Source organism: Trachypithecus francoisi, unplaced genomic scaffold, assembly GCF_009764315.1.
Source record: "Trachypithecus francoisi isolate TF-2019V2 unplaced genomic scaffold, Tfra_2.0 Contig01579, whole genome shotgun sequence".
Classification (NCBI taxonomy): Eukaryota; Metazoa; Chordata; class Mammalia; order Primates; family Cercopithecidae; genus Trachypithecus; species Trachypithecus francoisi.
The window spans coordinates 28,706,007-28,733,782 of record NW_022681442.1 but is presented as its reverse complement, the minus strand read 5'-3'; the positions used below and the strand labels follow the sequence as shown (position 1 = coordinate 28,733,782).

At 44.4% G+C, this 27,776-nt stretch overlaps 1 protein-coding gene across 4 annotated transcripts; it reads left to right on the top strand.

Annotated features, from left to right (window-relative positions):
• The first annotated feature begins 145 nt into the window (after positions 1-145).
• AS3MT (arsenite methyltransferase) lies at positions 146-27,525 on the top strand. Of its 4 annotated transcripts, XM_033184135.1 has the most exons (11): positions 146-966; positions 1,191-1,231; positions 1,473-1,597; positions 4,236-4,386; positions 4,886-5,022; positions 6,722-6,791; positions 9,366-9,447; positions 10,814-10,945; positions 11,288-11,430; positions 16,987-17,121; positions 27,010-27,525. In XM_033184135.1, coding segments are annotated over exons 1-11 (1,125 nt in total). In that variant the 5' UTR covers positions 146-965; the 3' UTR covers positions 27,118-27,525. The 4 variants fall into 4 exon arrangements, with proteins under 4 accessions (XP_033040026.1, XP_033040053.1, XP_033040036.1 ...); XM_033184162.1 differs by lacking the exon at positions 1,473-1,597 and having other exon boundaries at positions 27,010-27,313; XM_033184145.1 differs by lacking the exon at positions 6,722-6,791 and having other exon boundaries at positions 9,317-9,447; positions 27,010-27,313.
• Positions 27,526-27,776: the final 251 nt, after the last annotated feature.

Below are 27,776 nucleotides of genomic sequence, written 5' to 3'. Positions count from 1 at the left end.
CACTGTGGCTCATGCCTGTAATTCAGACACTTTGGGAGGCCGAGGCAGGCGGATTGCTTGAACCCAGGAGTTGGAGACCAGCCTGGACAACATGGTGAAATCTCATCTCTACAAAAAAATACAAAAATTAACCAGGTGTGGTGGTGCACGCCTGTAATCCAAGGTACTTGGGAGGCTGAGGCAGGAGGATTGCTTGAGCCGGAAGGTTGAGCCTGGGTGACGGACCGTCTCAAAAAATTTAAAAATTAAAAAAAAAAAATTCTGCAAGATGAAGTAACAATACCTAGAAAATACATGTGAATTGACCAAAAATTACTATAGGTAAAAATAAATTTAGCAAAGCTGCTTTCCTAAATACAACCCAAAATAAACTGGGAACAGCTACATACTGTAATGGTACCATCTATGTGACATTCTAGAAAAGGCAGAACTATAGGGAGGGAAAACATCTGTGGTTGCCCAGGAGCTGGGGGTGGGAAGAGGGAATTTACTACAAAGAGGCACGAAGAAACTTGCGGGCCAAAGCTATTTCGGTCTCCGTTATGGTGATGTATATAAGTTTGTTAGAGTTCACAGAACTGCACACTGAAGAAAGATGGATTTTACGGAATGTGAATTGTATCTCAATAAACCTGACTTTAAAAAGCAGATCGAGAAAAGATGATTCCATTCCCAAAAAGGGAGGGGAATATCATTATATAGGTGAGTGTTTATTTAAATCAGAGTATGAGATTTATCCGTGAAAATCACAGTGGAGCGAACAAGGGGGAGGCTGATACCGACCTCCTGGTTGGAAACCTGTAGAGCAACGCAGATAACTGTGGGACGGCGGGTCAGGCGGTGGGCGCCGGAGAGAGGGGCTGGAGCTGGGTGGGCGGGCGGAGCAAGCCTGCCAGCCTGGGCGGGGCCTCGGCTCCGGAGCTGGCTGCGGGAGCCCGCCGTACCGAGTCACAGGCCGAGGAGACAGTGAGTGCGCGCCCTCGGCGCCCCGCCCCAGCCCCAAGGCAGGCCCCCAGCCCCTTCCCTGGGACCCCGCAAGGCGGGAACGCAAGCGCCTCACCCGAGCTGTGTCTCGAAACCTTGGTCCTCTCCGCACCCCTCGGCCTGCTGCCTGCCCTTTACTGGCCCCCTCCCTCTTGCCCGTCCCTCAGCACCCTCTTCCTTTCAACTAACTTTCCCCCTCCCGACAGTGGCTGCCCCCTATGACGCTGAGATCCGGAAGAACGTGCAGGTGAGAGCTGTAGGGCCTGGAATGGCCCAAGTGGAGCCTAGGCTAATGGAAGTCTGGCCTGGCCCGCGCCCTGTCCTCCGGGACTCCTAGAGTCGGGGTAGGGCAGGGTCTAGGCTTGGACCTTTGCAGGGAACTGAGGTCTGCCAAGTGGAGGTGGAGGTGATGATGGAGCCCTCGCGCTGCAGTCACAGTTCTTTTTGTCCTTCCCTATTCCTCACTCCACTGTGGGACGCTGGGTCAGACCTACGGGCAGGTGCTGAAGAAATCAGCAGACCTGAAGACCAACGCCTGTGTCACCACAGCCAGGCCGGTCCCCAAGCACATCCGGGAAGCCTTGCAAAATGTACATGAAGAAGTAGCCCTAAGGTAGAGTGTCCCGTGCTGTCCCCAGGAAGACCCCAAACTGCAGTTTTCCCAAAAGATAATGATGCAGATCACTAGGGAGTTAACCCGTAGCCACCAACCCATCATCTTACTGCTCTAAGAACCTCCGATGAATCTGGGCGCGCCGGTGAGCCTGTAGTCCCAAGTGCTTGGGAGGCTGAGGTAGAGGATCGCGTGAGTCCAGAAGTTACAGGCTGTAGTGTGCGATCCGGGATGTGAATAGCCACTGCACTCCAGCCTGGTCAACACAGTCAGATACATCTCTAAAATAAACGCATACTTTTAAAACATTGCCCCCCCCCCCCAAAAAAAAGAAGAAGAAGCTCCAGTGTGAACACTCCGTAGTCCCTACCCATGCTCAGAGAATAGTCACACTCACTGGATCTGCCATTCAAGATATGCGCAGTTCGGCCCTCCCTAATCAACCTTGGCCCTTCTGAACCTTCCCTTCCTCACTCCATCAGCACTGCCTGTCCAGCGGGCAGTCACCAATTTGGAAAGCCTTCCCTCTTCTTTCTCCTTCCAAACCTTGCCCATCCAGCACCACCCTGCTGTCCCACCTACTGCATGGAGCCTTCTCTAATCTTTGAGCGGCCTCTTCCCCAAACTGCCACAGCACTCTGTCACTCGGTCTGTCCGTAAATCATGAGAAGTGTTTTCTGTGTACAATGTTTTACCTCGCCTCTTAAATACACCTACGGGGCGGGAGGCTGTGGCTCACATCTGTCATCCCAGCACTTTGGGAGGCCAAGGCAGGGAGATCACTTGAGGTCAGAAGTTCAAGACCGTTCTGGCCAACATAGTGAAAGCCCGTCTCTACCAGAAATACAAAAATTAGCTGGGTGTGGTGGCGCACGCCTGTAGTCCCAGCTACTTGGGAGGCTGAGGAAGGAGAATCACTTGAACGCAGAAGGCGGAGGTCGCAGTGAGTGGAGGTGGTGCCACTGCACTCCAGCCTGGGGAGCAGAGCAAAACTCAGTCTCCAAAAAAATAAATAAATAAATAAAAAGATCCGGGGCGGGTGCGGTGTCTTACGTCTGTAATCCCAGCACTTTGGGAGTGCGAGGCGGGCAGATCACGGGGTCAGGAGATCGAGACCATCGTGGCTAACACGGCGAAACTCCGCCTCTACTAAAAATACAAAAAATTGGGGCCGGGCGCGGTGGCTCAAGCCTGTAATCCTAGCACTTTGGGAGGCCGAGACGGGCGGATCACGAGGTCAGGAGATCGAGACCATCCTGGCTAACACGGTGAAACCCCGTCTCTACTAAAAATACAAAAAAAAACTAGCCGGGCGAGGTGGCGGGCACCTGTAGTCCCAGCTACTTGGGAGGCTGAGGCAGGAGAATGGCGTAAACCCGGGAGGCGGAGCTTGCAGTGAGCTGAGATCCGGCCACTGCACTCCAGCCTGGGCGACAGAGTAAGACTCCGCCTCAAAAATAAATAAATAAATACAAAAAATTGGCTTGGCGCTGTGGCCACCGCCTGTAATCCCAGCACTTTGGGAGTCTGAGGCGGGCAGATCACGAGGTCAGGAGATTGAGACCAACCTGGCTAACACAGTGAACCCCGTCTCTACTAAAAATACAAAAAAATTATCCGGGCGTGGTGGCGTGCGCCTGTAGTCCCAGCTACTGGGGAGGCTGAGGCAGGAGAATGGCGTAAACCCGGGAGGCGGAGCTTGCAGTGAGCTGAGATCGCGCCACTGCACTCCAGTCTGGGTGACAGAGCAAGACTCCGTCTCAAAAAAAAAAAAAAAAAATTAGCCGGGCATGGCGGCAGGCGCGCCAGTAGTCCCAGCTACTCGGGCGGCTGAGGCAGGAGAATCGCGTGAACCCGGGAGGCGGAGCTTGCAGTGAGCTGAGATCGCGCCACTGCACTCCAGCCTGGGCGACAGGGCGAGACTCCATCTCAAAAAAAACAAAAGAAAAAGTAAAAAGTAAAAAAAAAAAAAAAAAAAAAAAAACCTATGGGACAGAAACCTTACATTTTTTTCCTCAATAACTAGCAGTCCTGGGCCTGAATTAGAAGCTCAGCTAATGACTAAATGTATTTATTCAACACATTATTTTATTTTACTTATTTATTTTTTGAGAGGGAGTCTCACTCTGTCTCTTAGGCTGGAGTGCAGTGGCACAATCTCGGCTCACTGCAACCTCCGCCTCCTGGATTCAAGCCATTCTCCTGCCTCAGCCTCCCGAGGAGCTGGGATTGCGGGTACCTGCTATCATGCCCAGCTGATGTGTTTGTATTTTTAGTAGAGACAGGGTTTCACTATGTTGGCCAGGCTGGTCTCCAACTCCTTGCCTCAAGCGATCCACCCACCTCGACCTCCCAAAGTGCTGGGATTATAGGCGTCAGCCACCGCGCCCGGCCTGAACACATTATTTTAGATGGCTTATAAAGTCTTAGGGCCTAGCACATGCCCAACAATACTGTGGTAAAGCAGATACAGTCCCAGCGTTCATGGGTGTCCAGTTCAGTGGAGACTAAACATCAGAAGTATGAGTGAATGATGCAAGAAAGAAGGGAGGGAGGGAGGGAGGAAAATGTGTATACTATTTAGTGGTTTCATGTCTTCCAGTCTCCAGGGAAAAAACATGTGTTTTCCATTTCCCAGGTATTATGGCTGTGGTCTGGTGATCCCTGAGCATCTAGAAAACTGCTGGATTTTGGATCTGGGTAGTGGAGGTGGCAGAGATTGCTATGTACTTAGCCAGCTGGTGGGTGAAAAGGGACATGTGACTGGACTAGACATGACCAAAGGCCAGGTGAGGCAATGATTTGGAAGACAAAGAGGAAAAGATTCTCAAAAGCGTTCTTTGAGAAATAAAGTTTTTTTCTTCGTGGCTCTTCAAGGATAATTTAAGAAAGCCTCTAGTTAGCAATGCTCATTTGTGCCACTAGTGCTTCCTGGCTTGGAAACTGATAACTTAAACAATTAGGGGCTCTTCTGGGCAAACACAAGAGTCGGAGGTTTGTTCTGATATGAATATTGTGACAACAGAGCGGACTTTGATCTTCCCCTTCTTGCTGCCATCTATCCTGAAAGATTTTGTTATTGAATGAGGCATTTATTCAAGCCAAACTGCACAGGCAGTAGGGAGTTTATGTCCCGGGTTGTAGTACATCCTACATGTCCACAGGAATCTTGTATATTTTTCCAAAATAATCTAGGGGAAGTATATTGTGTTAGTGACAGGAAATTTTTAGGAAAAAGTCATGTATTTTTTTCAAAATGTTATCAAAACTATATTTTTCTTACTTTAGGTGGAAGTGGCTGAAAAGTATCTTGACTATCACATGGAAAAATATGGCTTCCAGGCATCTAATGTGACTTTTATTCATGGCTACATTGAGAAGTTGGGAGAGGCTGGAATCAAGAATGAGAGCTATGATATTGTTGTGTAGGTCTATATTCTTACTATTATGACTATAGCCCGTTTTCTTTTATTATTATTATTATTATTATTATTTTCGGTCAGAGTCTCTGTCAGTCGCCCAGGCTGGAGTGCAGTGGCGCAATCTCAGCTCATTGCAAGCTCTGCCTCCCGGGTTCATGCCTTTCTCCTGCCTCAGCCTCTGGAGTAGCTGGGACTACAGGCGCTCACTGCCACGTCCGGCTCATTTTTGTTTTGCATTTTTAGTAGAGACGGGGTTTCACCGTGTTAGCCAGGATGGTCTCGATCTCTTGACCTGGTGATCCGCCCGCGTCGGCCTCCCAAAGTGCTGGGATTACAAGCGTGAGCCACCGCGCCTGGCCTTCTTTATTATTATTATTATTATTAATTATTTTTTGAGGTGGACTCTCGCTCTGTCGCCCGGGCTGGAGTGCTGTGGCCCAATCTCAGCTCACTGTAACCTCTGCCTCCCGGGTTCAACTGATTCTCGTGCCTCAGCCTCCCAAGTAGCTGGGATTACAGGCACACGCTACCACACCCAGCTAATTTTTTACATCTTCTTTTAGTATAGATAGGGTTTCACCGTGTTGGCCAGGCTGGTCTCAAACTCCTGACCTCAGGTGATCCACCTGCTTCGGCCTCCCAAAGTGCTAGGATTACAGGTGTGAGCCACCGTGCCCAGCACTCATTTCCTTTTGAACACACAGATGTCACTATTACTGTTTGCTGAATTGACTCTAATTTAGGGTGTTAGACTAAACTTAGCATGGCTTACTAATGGGAGAGAGCTGGTTTGAGCTGCTAGAGCTCACCAGCAGCAGAACACACTAGACCAGGAGAGAACTTACTTGAAACTTAACCAAAAACCAATGAACCCAAAAGACCAGCAGGACCACTAAGTTTGCTCCTACAATACATGCTGACCTGCATCTTTCATTATATTTCCATGGTAAATTATAGGATTCTATTTCCTTTTTTCCCTCAAGTTGTTATTGCCAGATCATGCCCAAGTGACAGCTGCCTTTGAGGAACATAGCCTGTTTACATGGGGCATAAGAAATGCCTCGTTCTGGCCGGGCACGGTGGCTCATGCCTGTAATCCCAGCACTTTGGGAGGCCGAGGCAGGTGGATCACGAGGTCAGGAATTCGAGACTAGCTTGGCCAACATGGCAAAACCCCATCTCTACTAAAAATACAAAAAGTAGCTGGATGTGGTGGCACGCGCCTGTAATCCCAGCTATTTGGGAGGCTGAGGCAGGAGAATCACTTGAACCCAGGAGGTGGAGGTTGCAATGAGCCAAGATTGTGTCATTGAACTCCAGCCTGGGCAACAGGAGTGAAACGTCATCTCAGGGAAAAAAAAAAGAAAGAAAGAAAGAAAAAAAGAAATGCCTTGTGTGGTAGGCATCTGGTCCGAGGGTTCATCTTGTTGCATGATGAACATCAGGACAGAAACAAATAAGAATCATGCCTGATATTTTTTTTCTGCACATTCAAACTTGCTAACAATTTATTGAGATTTTAAACACTCTGTCTCTGATCTTGGGGAAAAGCTTAGTTGAAGGCATTAGAAAGAGAGGAGGGAGGCAGTAAGAATGGGGTAGCTTTGACAGAAAGGTAGGAGCCACCTTTAGGGTCTGAAACGATTTGCAGATCTCTGAGTATTGTGAAGATCTGCTCAACACTTCATCTGTTCTCTTTTAGGTCAAACTGTGTTATTAACCTTGTGCCTGATAAACAACAAGTGCTTCAGGAGGCATATCGGGTGCTGAAGGTGAGGAGGAGAGTGAGATAAATTATCTTTGAACATCAGTGAGAGCTGATGGGTTCAGTCTTGTTTGTTCCCCCTTAAACTAAGAGCTCAAACTCTCTTAATTTATCCATTAAATGAAAAAGGGGTGGCAAAAGGGGGAAGGGGCAGGAATATCCCGGATATGGGTTACTTTCCCTCTCAGGTTGCAAAAGGTAGTAGTAAATCGGAGGTGACAGTTGTCACTGAATGTGTTAAGGTATTTGCTTTCTTGACTGTCTCTCCTATTTGCTGCTGTACATGATCCTAGAAGAGTATCTGTGGAGCTATAGGAACCTTTGCACTGACTGCTAATGATTGCTTTGAATACACTCTCTTCTACCACATACAGTGTTTCTCAGGGCTTCTGATATCTTATCTGTCATGATTTCAGATCTTTGGGAAGTTACAGAAGATGGAACTTTTACATTAACTACTTTCTAAAAGGAAAGCTTGCAGGAGCTCCACAGCCTTCATTGTATCATGAGATGTGTATCTTCATGATAGAAGATGAAAGATTCAGCCGGGCGTGGTAGCTCACACTTATAATCCCAGCGCTGTGGGAGGCTGAGGCGGGGAGATCACCTGAGGTCAGGAGTTCGAGACCAGCTTGGCCAACATGGAGAAACCCTGTCTCTACTAAAAATACAAAAATTAGCTGGGTGTGGTGGCGCGTGCCTGTAATCCCAGCTCCTCAAGAGGCTGAGGTAGGAGAATCGCTTGAACCCATGAGGCAGAAGTTGCAATGAGCTGGGATCTCACCACTGCACTCCAGCCTGGGAGACAGAGCGAGACTCCATCTGAAAAAAAAAGATTTTAGCTGGGTGGGTGGTACATGCCTGTACTCCTAGCTACTTGGATGCTGAGGCAAGAGGATTCCTTGAGCTCTGGAGTTTGTGTCCAGCTTGGGCAATATAGTGAGACCCCTGCCTCTAAATTTTTTTTTTTTTTTTTTTTTGAGATGGAGTCTCACTCTGTTGCCTAGGCTGGAGTGCAGTGGCAGGATTTCAGCTCTCTGCCACCTCCGCCTCCTGGGTTCAAACAATTCTTCTGCCTCAGCCTCCCTAGTAGCTCGGACTTACAGGCATGTGCCACCATGCCCAGCTAATTTTTGTACTTTTAGTAGAGACAAGGTTTCACCATATTGGCCAGGCTGGTCTCGAACTCCTGACCTCATGATCCACCTTGGTCATGAGTGCTGGGATTACAGGCATGAGCCACTGCACCCGGCCAAAGAATTTTTTTAAATTAACAACATAGTTTTGAGATTTTTGGTTTACAAAGCTGTCATAGAACTCAAATACAAGTATCTGTATAGAAATGATTTAATGATTTAGTGATTTGTTAGTATGTCATTTTACATGCCAGTTTACTTATCTCCACCAAAAATGTACTTATAAAAGGTAGAAACACTACTGTAGAATATAGATCTCCAGGTTTCCAGATTTTTGAAATTAGCTAAATAAAATGTTAAGTTCCTGATCACTCATTTGCCTTACATTTTAAGGATAATATTTTAAAGATATAATGTATTGTTATAAAAGTAAATAACAACATTACAAAAAGGTGTATATATATATATATATATATTTTTTTTTTTTTTTTTTTTGAGACGGAGTCTCACTCTGTCGCCCAGGCTGGAGTGCAGTGGCCGGATCTCAGCTCACTGCAAGCTCCGCCTCCCAGGTTTACGCCATTCTCCTGCCCCAGCCTCCCGAGTAGCTGGGACTACAGGCGTCCGCCACCACGCCCGGCTAGTTTTTTGTATTTTTTAGTAGAGACGGGGTTTCACTGTGTTAGCCAGAATGGTCTCGATCTCCTGACCTCGTGATCCGCCCATCTCGGCCTCCCAAAGTGCTGGGATTACAGGCTTGAGCCACTGCGCCCGGCCAAAGGTATATTTTTTAATAGAAATGGGGTCTTGCTGTCACCCAGGCTGGAGTGCAGTGTCACTATCATAGCTCACTGTACCCTCTTACTCCTGGGCTCAAACAATTCTCGTGAGTAGCTGGGACTCCAGGCACATGTCCCCATGCCCAGCTAATTTTTAAATTTCCATATTGGAGAGAGGGTCTTGCTGTGTTGCCAATGTTGCCAAGGCTAGTCTCAAACTGCTGTCCTCCAGCAGTCCTCCCACTTCAGCCTCCTGAGTCACTGGGATTAGAGGCCTGAGCCATCATACCTGGCAAAGTTATACTATTCTTAAGAGATAAAAGATTATGAATACTGATTATACCGTCTGTTAGTTCTACAATGACCTGGGGCTGCTTTTGGTTCAGATTGGCTAAAAATTTAAATTTAAGTAATCTGAAAATCTTTATTTAGGAGACAGTCTTAGAATGTGATTTTATTACCTGTTGGATAAGCCACTGGGAGGAAAAAACCTTGGCACTTGACTATTGATTATAACTAAAGAGGCAGCTGTTATTTGTTCACAAAGGGTCAGCTTAAACTTTGCTATTGATTTTTAAATTTGATTTTGTTCCCCTATTCTTTCCTTTGTTATTTAGGATCAATGTAATCATTAATCTTGTTTGGACTAATATGGCTCTGTTTCAGCATGGTGGGGAGTTATATTTCAGTGACGTCTATACGAGCCTTGAACTGCCAGAAGAAATCAGGACACACAAAGTTTTATGGGGTAGGTGATTTTGTTTAGTTTGGTATTAAGGCAGATGGTTGTTCATGTGCAGAACTCCTTTCTGCTAATAGCCAGGATGAGGCTTTATGACGTGAGATCACATGGGGTTAGGCCATGAGGCCAAGGTTCCATTCTTCCTCTGCCATTCAAAAATCATAGGGCTTTGGATAGTTTAATTCATCTCTTCGAGTTATCGTTTTCCAAACTGTAAAATGTAAATAATAATACAATCTGCCTTATAGGGCTGTTATGAAGATTAAATGGGATAAAGAATGGGAAAAATACTTTGAAAACTCTAGTTTGGAAATGAAGACAATTGTTCCCGAGCTGGTGCCCTCTTAGTCCCCTTATGTTCTCATCATTATTGTGTTCTTTATTCCTTTATTATCATTTTAATAGTCTCTGGAAGTTGAGATTAATGCATGCTTTTCATCAGTCTGACTATGAAATTAAAAGTTCTTATTCTTAAAATAATATTAACTTTATTCTTACTATGTAATAATAAATAGGTACTGTTAATAAGTTGGAAAATGAAAAAAAAAGAAAGAAAAAATTACTAAGCTGGACACAGTGACACACACCTGTAACCCCAGATATTTGGGAGGCTGAGTCAGGAGGATTGCTTGAGCCAAGGAGTTCAGGTACAGCCTGGGTGTCATAGTAAAACCCTATCTCTTAAAAAAAGTTACTTATAATCATATAACCCAGTGATAACCTCTTTTTTTTTTTTTTTTTTTGAGATGGAGTCTCGCTCTGTCACCCAGGTTGGAGTGCAGGGGGGCAATCTTGGTTCTCTGCAACCTCCACTTCCCGGGTTCAAGTGATTCTCCTGCCTCAGCCTCCCGACTAGCTGGGATTACAGGTGCCTGCCACCATGCCCAGTTAATTTTTGTATTTTTAGTAGAGATGGGGTTTCACACTGTTGGCCAGGCTGGTCTCCAACACCTGACCTCGTGATCTGCCCACCTCTGCCTCCCAAAGTGCTGGGATTACAGGCGTGAGCCACCATGCTTGACCTACAAATTATTTTTTATACTACTTTATTCACATAACATAGTGCTTTTCAGAATGTGGCCTACTGCATACATGAATATTATGTTTGCAGCTGAGTAGAACCAATCCACCAGTGAGTCTCCTGAAGAATGGTTCCCAGAGACTGTCAGGAGCACACCCAATCTTAACCATGGCTTTCTAGACCTTGGGGGGATGCTCAAGTTAGCTTCTACTGCTAGGATCTATGTTTTAACTGATACCATGTCCTAATTGATTATATAGAATAATAATTCCCTTAATACTGTATTAAGTGTTGGTTGGTCTGTGGATTTTTGTTGTTGTTGTTGTTGTTGTTTTGCTTTTTGTTTTTTAGGTTATTGTCTGGGTGGTGCTTTGTACTGGAAGGAACTTGCTATCCTTGCTCAAAAAATTGGGTTCTGCCCTCCACGTTTGGTCACTGCCAATCTCATTACAATTCGAAACAAGGAACTGGAAAGAGTTATTGGTAAGATATGACAGACAGCAGGGACTATTATAACTACAGCTTGAATGAGTGAAATGTGGTGATTAGTAAGTGGCTTCTGAGGGAGTCTCATTGAGGGATACTTTGTGTTATCTGGAAATAGCTAGATTGTCTCCTGTATAATGGTTACCACCTCCCCCCCAATTCTGATATTTAATAAAGCACTTTGAAGTCATTCAGTAAATAGAGTGAAGTGCCCAGAAAGATAATTGATGACATGCAAAGAAGAAAGTCATCTTTACAACGTGTTTGCTCCTTGTCTGCTGAGCAAGGCAACAACTGGGGGAGTGCTGGAGATGAACCATGAATAAATTCTGTTTTTAGGTGACTGTCGTTTTGTCTCTGCAACATTTCGCCTCTTCAAATGCTCTAAGACAGGACCAACCAAGAGATGCCAAGTTATTTACAATGGAGGAATTACAGGACATGAAAAAGAACTAATGTTTGATGCCAATTTTACATTTAAGGTAAATAAAACAACTTCCATGACTGCTGGCATTATTTCTGCTCTTGCCCTTGCTCCAGCTATCTTTTCTTGACTTTCCATTGCTTCCCACTTTTCTGGTGTTGGTTTGTTTGTGTGTGTGTTTAAATGCATGTGTGTGTTTCAAGTGGAGTAAAAAAGCATGTTTTCCCCAATATTTATTTATCGACAGGGTCTCGCTCTGTCACCCAGGCTGGAGTGCAGTAGCACAGTCACAGTTCACTGCAGCCTTAATCTCCTGGGCTCAAGCGATCCTCCCACCTCGGGCTCTTGAGTAGCTGGGACTATAGGCGCACCAACACACCTAGCTAATTTTTGTATTTTTTATTTATTTTATTATTTTATTTATTTATTTATTTATTTTTGAGATGGAGTCTTGCTCTGTCACCTAGGCTGGAGTGCAGTGAGTGACTCAATCTCGGCTCACTGCAACCTCTGCCTCCCGGATTCAAGCTGATTCTCCTGCCTTAGCCTCTTGAGTAGCAGGGATTACAGGTGTGTGCCACCACACCCCGCTAATTTTTGTATTTTTATTAGATACAGGGTTTCACCATGTTGGTCAGGCTGGTCTTGAACTCCTGACCTCAGGTAATCCACCCGCCTCGGCCTCCCAAAGTGCTGGGATTACAGGCATGAGCCACCGTGCCCGGCCACATCTTCAGATTTCTTAAATACTCCTTGGTATGGTGGAGCCCTTAATGCTTTTCACTAATGCACTGCTCCTTGATGTGCTGCCTACGCCAGTACATTCATAGAATCAGAGTGGGATGGGCCTTTGAAACCATTGATTTGTTCCAGTGGTTTTCAAAAACCATTTTTTTTTTTTTTTTTTTTGAGACGGAGTCTCGCTCTGTCACCCAGGCTGGAGTGCTGTGGCCGGATCTCAGCTCACTGCAAGCTCCACCTCCCGGGTTCACGCCATTCTCCTGCCTCAGCCTCCCGGGTAGCTGGGACTACAGGCGCCCGCCACCTCGCCCGGCTAGTTTTTTGTAGTTTTTAGTAGAGATGAGGTTTCACCGTGTTAGCCAGGATGGTCTCGATCTCCTGACCTCGTGATCCGCCCGTCTCGGCCTCCCAAAGTGCTGGGATTACAGGCTTGAGCCACCGCGCCCGGCCCCAAAAACCATTTTTAATACAATTATTTTTTAAGCAAAATTATATTTTTATATATATTTGAGATGGAGTCTTGCTCTGTTGCCCAGGCTACAGTATAGTGGCACAGTCTCGACTCACTGCAACCTCAGCTTCCCTGGTTCAAGTGATTTTCCTGCCTCAGCCTCTCCAGTAGCTGGGACTACAGGCGGGTGCCAACACACCCAGCTAATTTTTGTATTTTTAGTAGAGACAGGGTTTCACCATGTTGGCCAGGCTGGTCTTAAACTCCTGACCTCAGGTGATCCACCTGCCTCGGCGTCCCAAAGTACTAGGATTGTAGACGTGAGCCACTGTGCCCAGACAGAAATGCACTTTAAAAACCACCAGTCCTTGGCTGGGTGCGGTGGCTCACACCTGTAATCCCAGCACTTTGGGAGGCTGAGGCGGATGGATTACCTTAGGTCAGGAGTTCGAGACCAGCCTGACCAACATGGTGAAACCCCATTTCCACTAAAAATACAAAAATTAGCCAGGTGTGGTGGCGCATGCCTGTAATCCCAGCTACTTGTGAAGCTGGGGCAGGAGAATCGCTTTAAGCTGGGAGGTGGAGGTTGCAGTGAGCCAAGATCGTGCCACTCCACTCCAGCTTGGGCAACAGAGCAAGACTCCATCTCAAAAACAAACAAACAAACAAACAAACAAACAAAAAAACCCAACAGTCCAAAGCCCTAAAATTCCCCCCAGTATTTATTTTTTTAATGGACAAATTTTAAAAATTGTATATATATATTTATGGTGTACAACAGGATGTTTTGACATACGTGTACATTATGGAATGACTAAATCAAGAAAATTAAAATGCATTACCTCAAATATTCACCATTTATTTGTGATGAGACCACTTAAAGTCTACTCTTTTAGCAATTTTCTTTTTTCTTTTCTTTCTCTTTTTTTTTTTTTTTTTTGAGGCGGAATCTCGCTCTGTCGCCCAAGCTGGAGTGCAGTGGCACAATCTCAGCTCACTGCAACCTCCATCTCCCAGGTTCAAGAGATTCTCCTGCCTCAGCCTTCCAAGTAGGTGGGATTATAGGCGTGCACCACTACACCTGGCTATTTTTTTTTTTTTTTTTTAGTAGAGATGGGGTTTCACCATTTGTCCAGGTTGGTCTTGAACTCCTGACCTTGTGATCTGCCCGCCTCAGCCTCCCAAAGTGCTGGGATTACAGGTGTGAGCCACCGCACCCTGCCCTTCCTTCCTTTCTTTTTCTTTCTTTCTCAGGGTCTCACTCTGTCACCTGGACTGGAGTGCAGTGGTGCAATCATGGTTCATGGCAGCTTTGACCTCCTGGGCTCAGGCGATCCTCCTACCTCAGCATCCGAAGTAGCTGGGACTACAGGCTACCATGCCTGGCTGATTTTTGTATTTTCTGTAGAGACAGGCTTTCACCATGTTGCCCAGGCTGCCCTTGAACTCCTGGGCTCAAGCAATCCACCTGCCTTGGCCTCCCAAAGTGCTGAGATTACAGGCGTGGGCCACCACACCTGGTCTTATTTGAAATCTTTCTACTTTTTTGGTATAGGCATTTATTGCTATAAACTTTCCTCTTAGGGCTGCTTCTGCTGTATCCCATAGATTTTTGCATGTTGTATTTCCATTTTCATTTGTTTCAAGAAATTTTAAATGTTTCTCCTAATTTCTTCATGGACCCATTGGTTATTCAGTAGCATGTTGTTTAATTTCCATGTGTTTGTGTATTTTCCAAGGTTCTTGTTATTGATTTCTAATTTTACTCCATTGTGGTGAGAAAGATACTTGTTATGATGTCTACTTTTTTGAATTTGTTAAGACTTGTTTTGTGGCCTAAGATATAGTCTATGCTGGAGAATGTTCTATGTGCTATTGAGCACAATGTCTATTCTGCAGCAGTTGGGTGAAATGTTCTGTAAATGTCAGCTAGGCCTATTTGAGCTAGTATATAGTTTAATGTTTCTTTATTATTTTCTGCCTGGATGATCTGTCTTACTGAGAGTGAAGTGTGGTGTTAAAGTCCCCTACTACTATTGTATTACAGTATATTTCTTCTTTTAGATCTATTAATGTTTGCTTTATATACTTCAGAGTTCCAATGTTGGGTGCGTAGATACTTATATCCTCTTGCTGAACAGACCCCTTTATCATTATATAGTGACCTTCTTTGCTTTTTTTGACAGTCTTGATTCATAGTCTATTTTATCTGATATAAGTATAGCCGCTCCTGTTCTTTTTTGGTTTCCAGTTGCTTGGAATGTCTTTTTTCCACCTCTTCACTTTCAGTATTTTTATAAAGTAGGTTTCTTGTAGGCAGCATATAATTGGGTCCGATTTTTGTATGCATTCAGCCACTCTATTCCTTTTTTGGGGGTGGAGGTTCCCAAGTTTTATTCAAGAACTCATACAAAACATTCCAGATAAATAAATTTTTATGTTCATCTTCCTCCTCTTCTTCGTCCAGGTTAATTTGGACGTAACTTCATTCATAATAACTCTTTTTGCTGTTGGCAACTACACACAACCAATCACATAGATTATTCTTCAAATATTTTTTGGTGAGATATTTCAAATACCTTTTGGAAAAGCTACCTCAGAAGTCACAGTGATCTTGCTCTTGTTCCTTTCGATGGTTATAATGCTCCACCAAGATTCCCAGCTTTTCCATTCACTTTGATCCTCTCTTGCAAAAACTGCTCAAAATTGGCAGCATCTATGATTCCATTTTCTACAAGGTGGGTGCAGTCAACGGTGAACGTCAGAACCTGCTTCTTTTTATGCCCCTCTTTGCCACAAGCTTTTTCACAGCACTATGCCTCTTAATTGGAGAATTGAGTCCATTTTCATTCAGTGTTATTATTTATACATAAAGACTTAACATTTTTTTAATTGATGCATAATTAAATTGATATAGATATTTTGGGGGGTTCATATGATAATTTAATACATTAAGATAATTGTAAAGATCAAATTAGTGTAATTGGGATAACTATCACCTTCAATATTTGTCTTTTCTTTCTTTCTTTTTTTTTTTTGAGACGGAGTTTCGCTCTTTTTGCCCAGGCTGGAGTGCAATGGTGCGATCTCATCTCACCACAACCTCCGCCTCCCAGGCTCAAGCAATTCTCCTGCCTCAGTCTCCCGAGTAGCTGGGATTACAGGCATGTGCCACCATGCCTAGCTAATTTTGTATTTTTAGTAGAGACGGGGTTTTACCATGTTGGCCAGCCTGGTCTCGAACTGCTGACCTCAGGCGATCCATCCGCCTCAGCCTCCCAAAGTGCTGGGATTACAGGTGTGAGCCACCACACCTGGCCCTGTCTTTTATGTTAGAAACATTCAAATTATTGTCTTCTAGCTATTTTGAAATATACAATATATTATTGTAAACTAGTCACTTTACTGATATATCAAACACTAGGTCTTATTTATTTCATCAAACCCTATATTTGTAACCATTAATCAACTTCTCTTTATCTCCCCCATTCTGTACTTTTTCTGGCCTTTGGTAGCTATCAGTATACTCTCTATCTTAATGAGATCCACTTTTTTAGCTTCCACATATCAGTGAGAACATATGATATTTGTCTTTCTGTGTTTGCCTTATTTCTCTTAACATAATGACCTGCAGTTCCATGCATGTTGCTGCAACTGACAGGATTTCCTTCTTTTTAAAAATCTGAATAGTATTCCATTGTGTATATATGCCACATTTTCCTCATCCATTCATCCACTGATGGATGCTTAGGTTGATTCCATATCTTGGTTATTGTGATTAATGCTGCAGTCAACAGTCAACGTTAGTTGTACAGATATTAGGAGTGCAGATATTTCCTTGACATACTGATTTCATTTTCTTTTTCTTTTCTTTCTTTTTTTTTTTTTTGAGATAGAGTCTTACTCTCTTGCCCAGGCTGGAAAGAAGTGGTGTGATCTCAGCTCACTATAACCTCCGCCTCCTGGGTTCAAGAGATTCTTCTGCCTCAGCCTCCTGAATAGCTTGGATTACAGGCACATGCCACGATACCTGGCTAATTTTTTAATATTTTTAGTAGAGATGGGGTTTCATCATATTGGCTAGGCTGGTCTTGAACTCCTGACCTCATGATCCTGACCCGCTTCAGCCTCCCAAAGTGCTGGGATTACAGGCATGAGCTACTGTGCCTGGCCAATTTCATTTTTTTAAGATATATACCCAGTAGGGGGATTGCTGGGTCATATAGTAGTTCTATTTTTAATTTTTTGAGGAATCTCCATACTGTTTTCCATAATGGCTGTACTAATTTAAATTCCCACCAACAGTGTGTAAGGATTAGTGCTGGTGAGGATGTGGAGAAAACGGTACTTCTGGGCATTTTTCTTCTATTGAAACTAAAGTTGCAACTCTTAGTATATTTTTTTTATACTACTGTTTAGGAAGGTGAAATTGTTGAAGTGGATGAAGAAACAGCAGCTATCTTGAAGAACTCACGATTTGCTCAAGATTTTCTGATCAAACCAATTGGAGAGAAGTTGCCAACATCTGGAGGCTGTTCTGCTTTAGAGTTAAAGGTTTGTCTGGCTTTCACTACCTCAGAGAACTATTTTATTTTATTTATTTATTTTTGAGATGGAGTCTCTCTTTCACGCAGGCTGGAGTGCAGTGGTGCGATCTTGGTTCACTGCAACCTCTGCCTTCTGGGTTCAAGCAATTCTTCCTGCCTCAGCCTCCCGATTAGCTGGAATTACAGGCACCCACCACCACGCCCAGATAATTTTTGCATTTTTTAGTAGAGATGGGTTTTCGCCATGTTGGCCAGGCTGGTCTTGAATTCCTGACCTCAGGTCTCCCAAAGTGCTGGGATAACAGGCGTCAGCCACTGTGCCCGGCCAGTATGCATACTCTCTTAAGGCACGCTTCTCTTACTGGTCAAATGTTGTTAGAAGGTTATATACCAGTTAAACACTACCATTTTGCCTCTTAATGTACATGCTTGAGCCCACTTGCCCAACTCCTGAGATCTTATTGGGAAGCTGACGATCACCAGTTTCAGGTGTTTCTGTTTATTGCGAGACTTCCTTTCCCTGCTGCTGTCTGTGACCAACTGTGATTTTCGAGAGACAGTTAACAGCCACCTGATCATCACTTAATGCTGGCCTGACATTCCTGGTGGAGTCGGTGGGGGGAGCCCTCTCCTGCCCTGCTCACGCCTGACTAGCTATTCTACCTACTTTAACAAGTTCTCCAAAATTCAGAAACCTTTCGTGAGTATTCTGATTTTATAATAATACAGTTATTTGCATAAATTTAGTAAGAGTCTTTTCTTTCAAAACAGGACAATTGGAGACACTTGGTTATTTTACCAAGGTTTTGACTGGAATAACATTTTTAGGTAAAGTTCCAGCAAAGCCAACTTGAAAAGGGCCTATATGGCCAGATTCTTGCTGGACTTTATGCAAATGATCAGGCAAAGTATAAGAAGCCTAAAATTTATTTAGCACACAAAGTGGCCTTACTAGAATTTGTCTTTAGTATAAAAGGACGAGCTGGGCACAGAAGTGCACACTCATAATCCCAGCACTTTGGAAAGCTGAGACAGGCAGATTGCTTGAGCCCAGGAGTTTGAGACCAGCCTGGGCAACATGTTGAAACCCCATCTCTACCAAAAATACAAAAAATTAGCTGGATATGGTGGTGCATGCCGGTAATCCCAGCTACTCAAGAGGCTGGAATGGGAGGATTGCTTGAGCTCAGGGAGGTGGAGGGCAAACCACTGCACTTCAGCCTGGGCAACAGAGTGAGACTCTGTCCCCCTCCAAAAAAAAAAAAAAAAAAGGTTAGAGAGAGAAATGGTTTCAAAGGAAAACTGTAATACTTGTTACTAGATTTCCAGCCTGGACTTTTGTTTTGAATGCATATTGAATCATTAATTATTTATTGGCTACAATAACCCTCTAAAGATAAACCAGGTTATAATTTTTCTTCATGTTTTTAGTTTGTGCCCTAAATGGAATAGGTTCCTTTTTATGTTCTGATACACGAATACTCTTCTGACTGTCATATTATTAATGTTATTTATATCTCCTTCTTTTAATTCCAAGGAAACCAGCATCATGGTATTCTAAGGCTAGAGAATTCCTATTTGGAATCGCACTAGTCCTAATCTGCTTTTCACTGCAAATTCCTTGCTGCTAAAATTATATAAGCACCCTTCTCTAGGCCCAGGGACCTATCACAGAAGAGGTAGGTGTGTGAGACTCTAAGGGCCAGTTTTGAGAGGAGTAGTTCAGACCCTCCAAATCAAAAATGGGCACACAGATGCCTAAACAGCTGGTAAAATAAGGGACTCTGCCTCCTGGGTTATTATGTGTGTGGCACCTTTTCATCCATCCCAACCATAAAGAATTTCCTGCTTCCCGTAGAATGAAAAGAAAAGTCTTACTGAAAGGATATAAAGGTACCTCATGTCAAAGCCTCCTAGGTTTAATACTCTGAGTTATGAGATTTATGCTGATAACATAAATATTTTTTAAAATTTTAGAAGAGGCCAGGCACAGTGGCTCACACCTGTAATCCTAGCATTTTGGGAGGCCAAGGTGGGCAGATTGCCTGAGCTCAGAAGTTTGAGACCAGCCTGGGCAACATGGTGAAACCCCATCTCTACTAAAATACAAAAAAAAGGGCCGGGCGCGGTGGCTCAAGCCTGTAATCCCAGCACTTTGGGAGGCCGAGTCGGGTGGATCACGAGGTCAGGAGATCGAGACCATCCTGGCTAACACGGTGAAACCCCGTCTCTACTAAAAAATACAAAAAACTAGCCGGGCGAGGTGGTGGGCGCCTGTAGTCCCAGCTGCTCGGGAGGCTGAGGCAGGAGAATGGCGTGAACCCGGGAGGCGGAGCTTGCAGTGAGCCGAGATCCGGCCACAGCACTCCAGCCTGGGCGACAGAGCGAGACTCCGTCTCAAAAAAAAAAAAAAAAAAAAAAAAAATTAGCTGGGCATGATGCCATGTGCCTGTAGTTCCAGCTACTTGGGAGGCTGACACAGGAGAATTGCTTGAGCCCAGGAGGCGGAGGTTGCAGTGAGACGAGATCGAGATCGTGTCACTGCACTCCAGCCTGGCAACGGAGCGAGACTCTGTCTCAAGATAAATAAATAAATAAATAAATAAATAATTTTAGAACAAATTACTGAAAGACCACAAAAAACATTGTAGCACAACAGAAATCTCTAAATTCCTTAGCTTAAAAGGTTTTAACAATGCTTATGTTTTGTAGAGCTAATTGCTGTAAGTCTGTAACTAAAACCAAAATTACAGTAGTGCAACACATAGAAGTTAAAGTTAAAGATAAGTCAAGTTTTTAACCTCACCTTTGGCTTTTTGTTTGTTGGCTTTTATATTAAGAAATTTTAAGGGTTTATGAACGCCTATCCACATCCATTCCCATCTGGCCTAGAACTTTCTTTTTTTTTTGGGACAGGGTCTCGCTCTATCGCCTAGGCTGGGGTACAGTGGCGTGATCTCGTCTCACTGCAACCTCTCCCTCACAGGTTCAAGCAATTCTACTTCCTCAGCCTCCTGAGTAGCTGTGATTACAGGCATGCGCCACCATGCCCTGCTAATTTTTTTTCTTTTTTTTTTTCGTGATGGAGTCTCACTCTGTTGCCCAGGCTAGAGTGCAGTGGTGCGATCTCGGCTCACTGCAACCTCCGCCTCCTCAGTTCAAGCGATTCTTCTGCCTCAGCCTCCGGAGTAGATGGGACTACAGGTGCCTGCCACCACACCCGGCTAATTTTTATTATTTATTTATTTATTTATTTTGAGACGGACTCTCACTCTGTCGCCCAGGCTGGAGTGCAGTGGCCGGACCTCAGCTCACTGCAAGCTCCGCCTCACGGGTTTATGCCATTCTCCTGCCTCAGCCTCCTGAGTAGCTGGGACTACATTAGCTGGGACTACAGGCGCCTGCCACCTCGCCCGGCTAGTTTTTTGTATTTTTTTAGTAGAGACGAGGTTTCACCGTGTTAGCCAGGATGATCTGGATCTCCTGACCTCGTGATCCGCCCGTCTTGGCCTCCCAAAGTGCTGGGATTACAGGCTTGAGCCACCGCGCCCAGCCTATTTTTTTTTTTTAGTAGAGACGGGGTTTCACCATATTGGCCAGGCTGGTCTCAAACTCCTGACCTCGTGATCTGCCCACCTCAGCCTCCCAAAATGCTGGGATTACAGGCATGAGCCACCATGCCTGGCCCTAATTTATATTTTTAGTAGAAACGGGGTTTCACCATGTTGGTCAGGCTGTTCTCAAACTCCTGACTTCAGGTGATCAACCTGTCTCAGCCTCCCAAAGTGCTGGGATTACAGGCGTGAACCACCACACCTGGCCTGGCCTAGAACTTTCAAATTAGCTATATGTCTTTTGGCTCTAAGCCCCTTGACCATAGGGGTCCCACCAAGGGACAGGATGAACCCAGGGAAGGCAGCCATGCCACCCCAGCAACACAATGAGATAAAATAAAAGTTTGGTGACCACTGATGTTGCCTCTGACAAATCTAGGCCAGAATGAGGAGAAAGTAAATCAAAAATAAAATTCGAAACCCCCAACCATCTGAATGGACCCCTTCTGTTGGCCAAAGGCATTCCAAAGTTAACCTGAAAAACTAGTTCAGGTCATGAAGGGAAAGAGAAGTTGGACATGCCTCATTATTCCCTCCTCCCTTTTGGAATTCAGACACTGCTGACCAGCATTATCTTAAGACTGATAGAACGGACTCTTTAAATCTGATAAGAAACATTTACAATCTGTTCTCTCCAAAGCCTGCTACCTGGAGGCTTCATCTGCATGATAAAACCTTGGTCTACACAACCTCTTATCATAACCTAGACATTCCCTTCTATTGATCCCAGGTCTCTGGATTATAACTCAACCAATTGCCAGTCACAAAATCTTTGAATCTGCCTATGACCTGGAAGCCCCCACTTCCAGTTGTCCCACGTTTCTGGCCTGAACCAATGTACATATTATATGTATTGATTGATGTTTTATATCTCTCTGAAATGTATAAAACCAAGTTATAGGGTGACCACTTTGGGCACATGTTTGCAGATCTCCTGAGGGCTGTGTCACAGGCCACTGGTCACTTATTTGGCTCAGAAAAAAATCTTTCCAAGTATTTTAGAGTTTGACTCTTTTTGTTGACAATATTTAACATCCTACAGTTATGACAGCCTAATTTGAATTTATACAGCTTAACTTCAATAACATACTAAAATTCTGCTCCTTTAAAGCTTGTTCTCGACTGTTTTAGTTTTTATTTTATTTTATTTTATTTTTATTTTTTATTTTAACAGAATTTTACTCTATCACCCAGGCTGGACTGCAGTGGCACAATCTTGGCTCACTGCAGCTGCCACCTCCTGGGTTCAAGTGATTCTCCTGCCCCAGCCTCACAAGTAGCTGAGATTACAGGTGCCAGCCACCATGCCTAGCTAATTTTTTGTATTTTTAGTAGAGGTGGGGTTTCACCATGTTGGCCAGCCTGGTCTCGAACTCCTAACATCAGATGATCCACCAGCCTTGGCCTCCCAAAGTACTGGGATTATAGGCATGAACTACCATGCCCAGGTCTTTCTAGTTCTTGATATCACAAAATTATGTCTTTATTCATTTTGTGCCCCCAAAACATAAACTAGTAATTATTTTAAATGCACTGGTCTCTTAAATCATGTGGAAAACAAAAAGTAGAGTTATAAACCATTGTTAGAGTAATACTAACTTTGCCAGGCGTGGTGGCTCACGCCACCAGGTGAGCCACCCACCTAGGTTGCCCAGCCTGGGCAACAAGAGCGCAACTCCATCTCAAAAAAACAAAAACAAACAACAACAACAAAACAATACTAGCTTTTTTTTTTTTTTTTTGAGACAGAGCTTCCCTCTTGTTGCCCAGGCTGGAGTGCAATGGCATAGTCTTGGCTCACGGCAACCTCCACCTCCTGGGTTCAAGCGGTTCTCCTGCCTCAGCCTCCCAAGTCGCTGGGATTACAGGTGTGCACTATCATGCCTGGCTAATTTTTGTATTTTTTGTAGAGATGGGGTTTTACCATGTTGGTCAGGCTGGTCTCGAACTCCTGACCTCAGGCAATCCACCTGCCTTGGCCTCCCAAAGTGCTGGGATTACAGGCATGAGCCACTGTGCCCAGTCAATCTCAGCACTTTGGGAGGCTGAGGCTGGCAGACCACTTGAGGTCAGAACGTCAAGAGCAGGCTGGCCAACATGCTGAAACTGTGTCTCTACTAAAAATACAAAAATTCGCTGGGCATGGTGGCAAATGCCTATAATCCCAGTTACTTGGGAGGCTGAGGCAGGAGGATTGTTTTGAGCCTGGGATGTGGAGGTTAGAGTGAGCCATGATTGCAATACTGCACCCCAGGCTGGGCAACAGAGCAAGACCCTGCCTCAAGGAAAAAAAAAAAAAAAAGCACAAAGCTTTTTGAGAAATCACTTTCAAAAACGGTACATTTGTAGTTGGGGAAGGTTAATTGAACCTAAAATATAAGAATCCTGGACCCCAAAACCTGGAGCCAATATTACCAGCATGAATCTAACCCAAACTCAGTATACAAGCCACCTGTAGAGCTGAAGAGTGATTTACTCTCTTTGCTTTATTAAATTATTCAGCACTCTGCTGTTCTGACTCTTCTGTTGTTCGAAGAAGGTGATACTTTGGAAAGCAGAGAGATCTGGCTTTTGAGTATTCAATTCATTAAACATTTCAAAAATACGTCACTGATATTTTGAAACTCCTGAGAGTTCATTGATAAGAAAACCTGCTGATGAGAATCAATTATTTATTTTGAAAGATTTTTATCATTCTAATTCTTCTAAAACCTGGTTTCCTAAATATTGGTTATAAAAGTTATCAGAAGGCCAGGCGCGGTGGCTCACGCTTATAATCCCAGCACTTTGGGAGGCCAAGGCGGGTGGATCATGAGGTCAGGAGATCGAGACCATCCTGGCTAACACGGTGAAACCCCGTCTCTACTAAAAATACAAAAAATTAGCCGGGTGTGGTGGCGGGTGCCTGTAGTCCCAGCTACTCAGGAGACTGAGGCAGGAGAATGGCATGAACCTAGGACGGGGAGCTTGCAGTGAGCCGAGATCGCTCCACTGCACTCCAGCCTGGGCAACAGAGCGAGACTCTGTCTCAAAAAAAAAAAAAAAAAAAAGCGATCAGAAGATAATGCTTACAAGTAAAGAGGGTCTTTCCTCGAGCTACAGCATTTTCAGTGTACTCTGGCTAATTTTTTTTTTTTTTTTTTTGAGACAGAGTCTCACTCTGTCACCCAGGCTCTGTCGTGCAGTGGCACGATCTTGGCTCACTCCTCCGCCTCCTGGGTTCAAGCAATTCTCCTGCCTCAGCTTCCTGAGTAGCTGGGACTACAGGTACATGCCTCCACGCCCGGCTCATTTTTTGTATTTTAGTAGAGGCGAGGTTCCACCACGTTGCCCAGGCTGGTCGCGTACTCCTGAGCTCAGGCAGTCTGCCCGCCTCGACCGCCCAAAGTGCTGGGATGACAGGTGTGAGCCACTGTGCCCGGCCACTCTGGCTATTTTTTAAAAAAAAGGAATTAAATGAGTTTGCTTCTGCAGACGAACATTTTCTTTCAGTGTAGCTGCCCTTGTTCTCCCTCCCAGTGTGCATGCAACGCATGTACAGGAGGTTCTTGACCTTAGATATAAATTGTAAAATTCCACATATTTGAACTGGTTTATCCCAACATAAGGTCTCCTTTCTGCTTTAATTTATCTCAGCCTGCAGATGTGCCAATGTCTTTAGGTCAGTTTCAAGTTTTTGAAATGGGAATAAGTGACACTGAAGGAAGATTTTAATAAATGAAACAGCTGTGTGACCTAGGAATATAACCTTGTGCTCTTAGGGAAGGACATTCTTATCTTTTTTTTTTTTTTTAAACGGAAGACCTTTATGATAAATGCTGGAGTACAGACAGTACATGCAGGTGGCATGCAGGGTATTACATGTACTTAACGTCTTGAAAGTCCTTCTGCATTTTCTTTTCTTCATCTTCTTTTCAATCCTGATATGCAAAGTATATTTTGCCATTAAAACAATGAACACTATTAAAACACTGCAGCATTTGGCTGGGCGCAGTCGCTCCAGCCTGTAATCCCAGCACTTTGGGAGGCTGAGGCAGGTGGATCACTTGAGGTCAGGAGTTCAAGAGCAGCCTGTCCAACATGGTGAAACCCCCTCTCTACTAAAAATACAAAAATTAGCTGGGTGTGGTGGTGGGTGCCTGTAGTCTCAGCTTTTCAGGAGGCTGAGGCAGGAGAATCACTTGAACCTGGGAGGCAGAGGTTGCAGTGAGCCAAGGTCATGCCACTGCACTCCAGCCTTGGCGATAAAGGGAGACTCCCTCTCAAAAACAAAAAACCAACAAAACACTGCAGCATCTGAAATGATGCTAACAGGATTAGGGCTATGGACTGTCTTAGTAGTAATGGTAGTAAAAGCATTAACAACCATAGCAGTAATATAGAGGAATTAACTTTTATTGAATAGTTAATATGTTTAAGGCACCCTGTCATTTAGTCCTCACAATAACCCTTATTATCTTCATTTGACAGATGGAGAGACTGAGGCTCCGAAAGATTCATTTACAAATCCAAAGTCATACAGCTAGAAAGTGGCGAATTTGCACCCACATCTGATTCTCGAGCTGACACTCTAAGCCAGTGTGCTGCTCTGTCTCTCCATAGTTAAACTTTTCATAGAATCACAGGATGTTGGTGCAGGAAAGGACTGCTTACCTGGGCACCCCACCTTTCATTTCCTTCAAGTCTTGAGATCTTTTTGAACTAGAAGCATGCAGTTAGAAGTGAAATTGATATCACCATCTTCTGTTGGTAGATAGATCGTTGAGTGGGAAGTAGAGGGTTCAAGCGATTCTCCTGCCTCAGCCTCCCAAGTAGCCACCATGCCCAACTAATTTTTGTATTTTCAGTAGAGACGGGGTTTCACCATGTTGGCCAGGCTGGTCTCGAACTCCTGACCTCAGGTGATCTGCTGCCTTGGCCTCCCAGAGCACTGGGATTACTCCCAGAGTACATGAGCCACCGCACCAGGCCAGGGCAAACCCTTTCAAGCAGGAGTTCCAGTATATTGAGAGGTGGAAATGCAATCGATGTGAAGTCCTAGCAGTAGCAACCAGCAGAGCTGGCCTTCTTCCAGGCTTGGAGATCCCCTGCCAGATGCTCATCTCACCAGATGCAGGCAGACCTCTTCATTTCGGAAAGGAAGACACTGAGGGACAGAGAGACCAAGTTCAGCAGGAAGTCAGTCACTTTAGTAAAGGGAATGGTCCACTAGTCTATCAGTTTCATGAATGTAGAGTTTGTGCCTGCCTTGTACACCCCTCTATTTGCAGTGACCAGCAATAAATAGTAGGACTATAAATTTATGTTATAATAAATTCATTACCATTACTTAAAGTGGTATGTTCATGCTTTTTTTTTTTTTTTTGAGATGGAGGCTCACTCTGTCACCCAGGTTGGAGTGTAGTGGTGTGATCTCAGCTCACTGCAACCTCCACCTCCTAGGTTCGAGCGATTCTCTTGCCTCAGCCTCCTGAGTAGCTGAGAATACAGGCATGTGCCACCACACCCAGCAACTTTTTGTATTTTTATTAGAGATGGGATTTTGCCATATTGCCCAGGCTGGTCTCGAACTCCTGGCCTCAGGTGATCTACCTGCCTCGGCCTCCCAAAATGCTGGGATTACAGCCATAAGCCACCATGCTCAGCCGCCATGCTCTTGATTTCTTATCTCTGTACCTGGCTTTTCTCTGGCCCCACTGGTGCTATTGTTAGAAGTATCTCATTTGGAGGTGAAAGGAAGAAAAATAAATACAGCAGTCTTATCTTTTAAATAAATACAGCAGTCTTATCTTACTCTCCTCTGAGATCTGCCTGGCCATTGTTGGCAATTTCATCTGAGCATCAGCAATTGCTAGTGACAGCCCTACATCTGGGACTCAGTTTCCTGTTTGGTATAAATGTTTCTGGAGATTAGAATAAGGGAAAAGAAGAAGTTTTAGCATTTCTGTATCTCAGTCCCAAAGAGGTTTAAAAGGCACATGCAAATGACAATCCCACAAAACAAAATCAACTGAGCAAAAATCAATGCTCTGCCCAATAGGGACCATCTTTAAGAAGCTTTAAGTGAAGTTTACCTTGAAAGTGGAAATAATTTCATTAGCAGCTTCAGGAAGCAGGTGCCTTTATGGCAGAATGACTGATGTTACTCCCAGGACCCCATGGAATTGTGAAATTTTATCTCTGTTCTGTATAAGTCAACTTAAGTCAAACAGAAATATTAGTGTCTGGGTACATCAAAACACCTTTCACTTGTCCTTTCATTTTGGTTTGCCTTTTGACAGGATATAATCACAGATCCATTTAAGCTTGCAGAAGAGTCTGACAGTATGAAGTCCAGATGTGTCCCTGATGCTGCTGGAGGCTGCTGTGGCACAAAGAAAAGCTGCTAAATCTAGAGCCAACCAGGGGATCACAGTAGTGGGCAAGAGTGATTTGCATGTTTTTTAACCTGCTTTTCCACATAGCACAGACCATAAGAAACAACAAATGGGGCTGAACATGGTGGCTCACGCCTATAATCCCAGCACTTTGGGAGGCCGAGGCAGGCAGATCACCTGAGGTCAGGAGTTTGATACCAGCCTGGCCAACATGGTAAAATCCTATCTCTACTAAAAATACAAAAAAAGTAGCTGGGCATGGTGGTGCATACCTATAGTCCCAGCTACTAAGGAGGCTGATGCAGGAGAATTTCTTGAACCCAGGAAGTGGAGGCTGCAGTGAGTCAACATTGTGCCACTGTACTCCAGCCTGGGCAATAGAGCAAGACTCTATCTCAAAAGCAAAAAAAAAAAAAAAAAAAAAGAAAAAGAAAAAGAAAAAGAAAAAAAAAATACAACAAATGGCAGAGAGCCACCATATTCCAAATCACTGAAAAAAATAAATGAATTATTTTCACGAGACATTGATTAAAGATTCACAGCAAATCATATGAAGACTAGTTAAGCAGACTTTTTTCTATTTCCTAATTCAAAGTTCTGGTGCCACGTAGTGGTCAGAAATGGAACAGAGAAGCTGTCTTAAGGCTTAAGAAGCAGGAAAGGCATCAGAA

What these genes read in the sequence shown, in the direction of transcription:
- AS3MT (XM_033184135.1), top strand. An exon ending in AGATCCGGAAGAACGTGCAG is followed by an intron (nt 1,232 to 1,472) that starts GTGAGAGCTGTA and finishes ACGCTGGGTCAG; the next exon opens with ACCTACGGGCAGGTGCTGAA. An exon ending in TAGACATGACCAAAGGCCAG is followed by an intron (nt 4,387 to 4,885) that starts GTGAGGCAATGA and finishes TTCTTACTTTAG; the next exon opens with GTGGAAGTGGCTGAAAAGTA.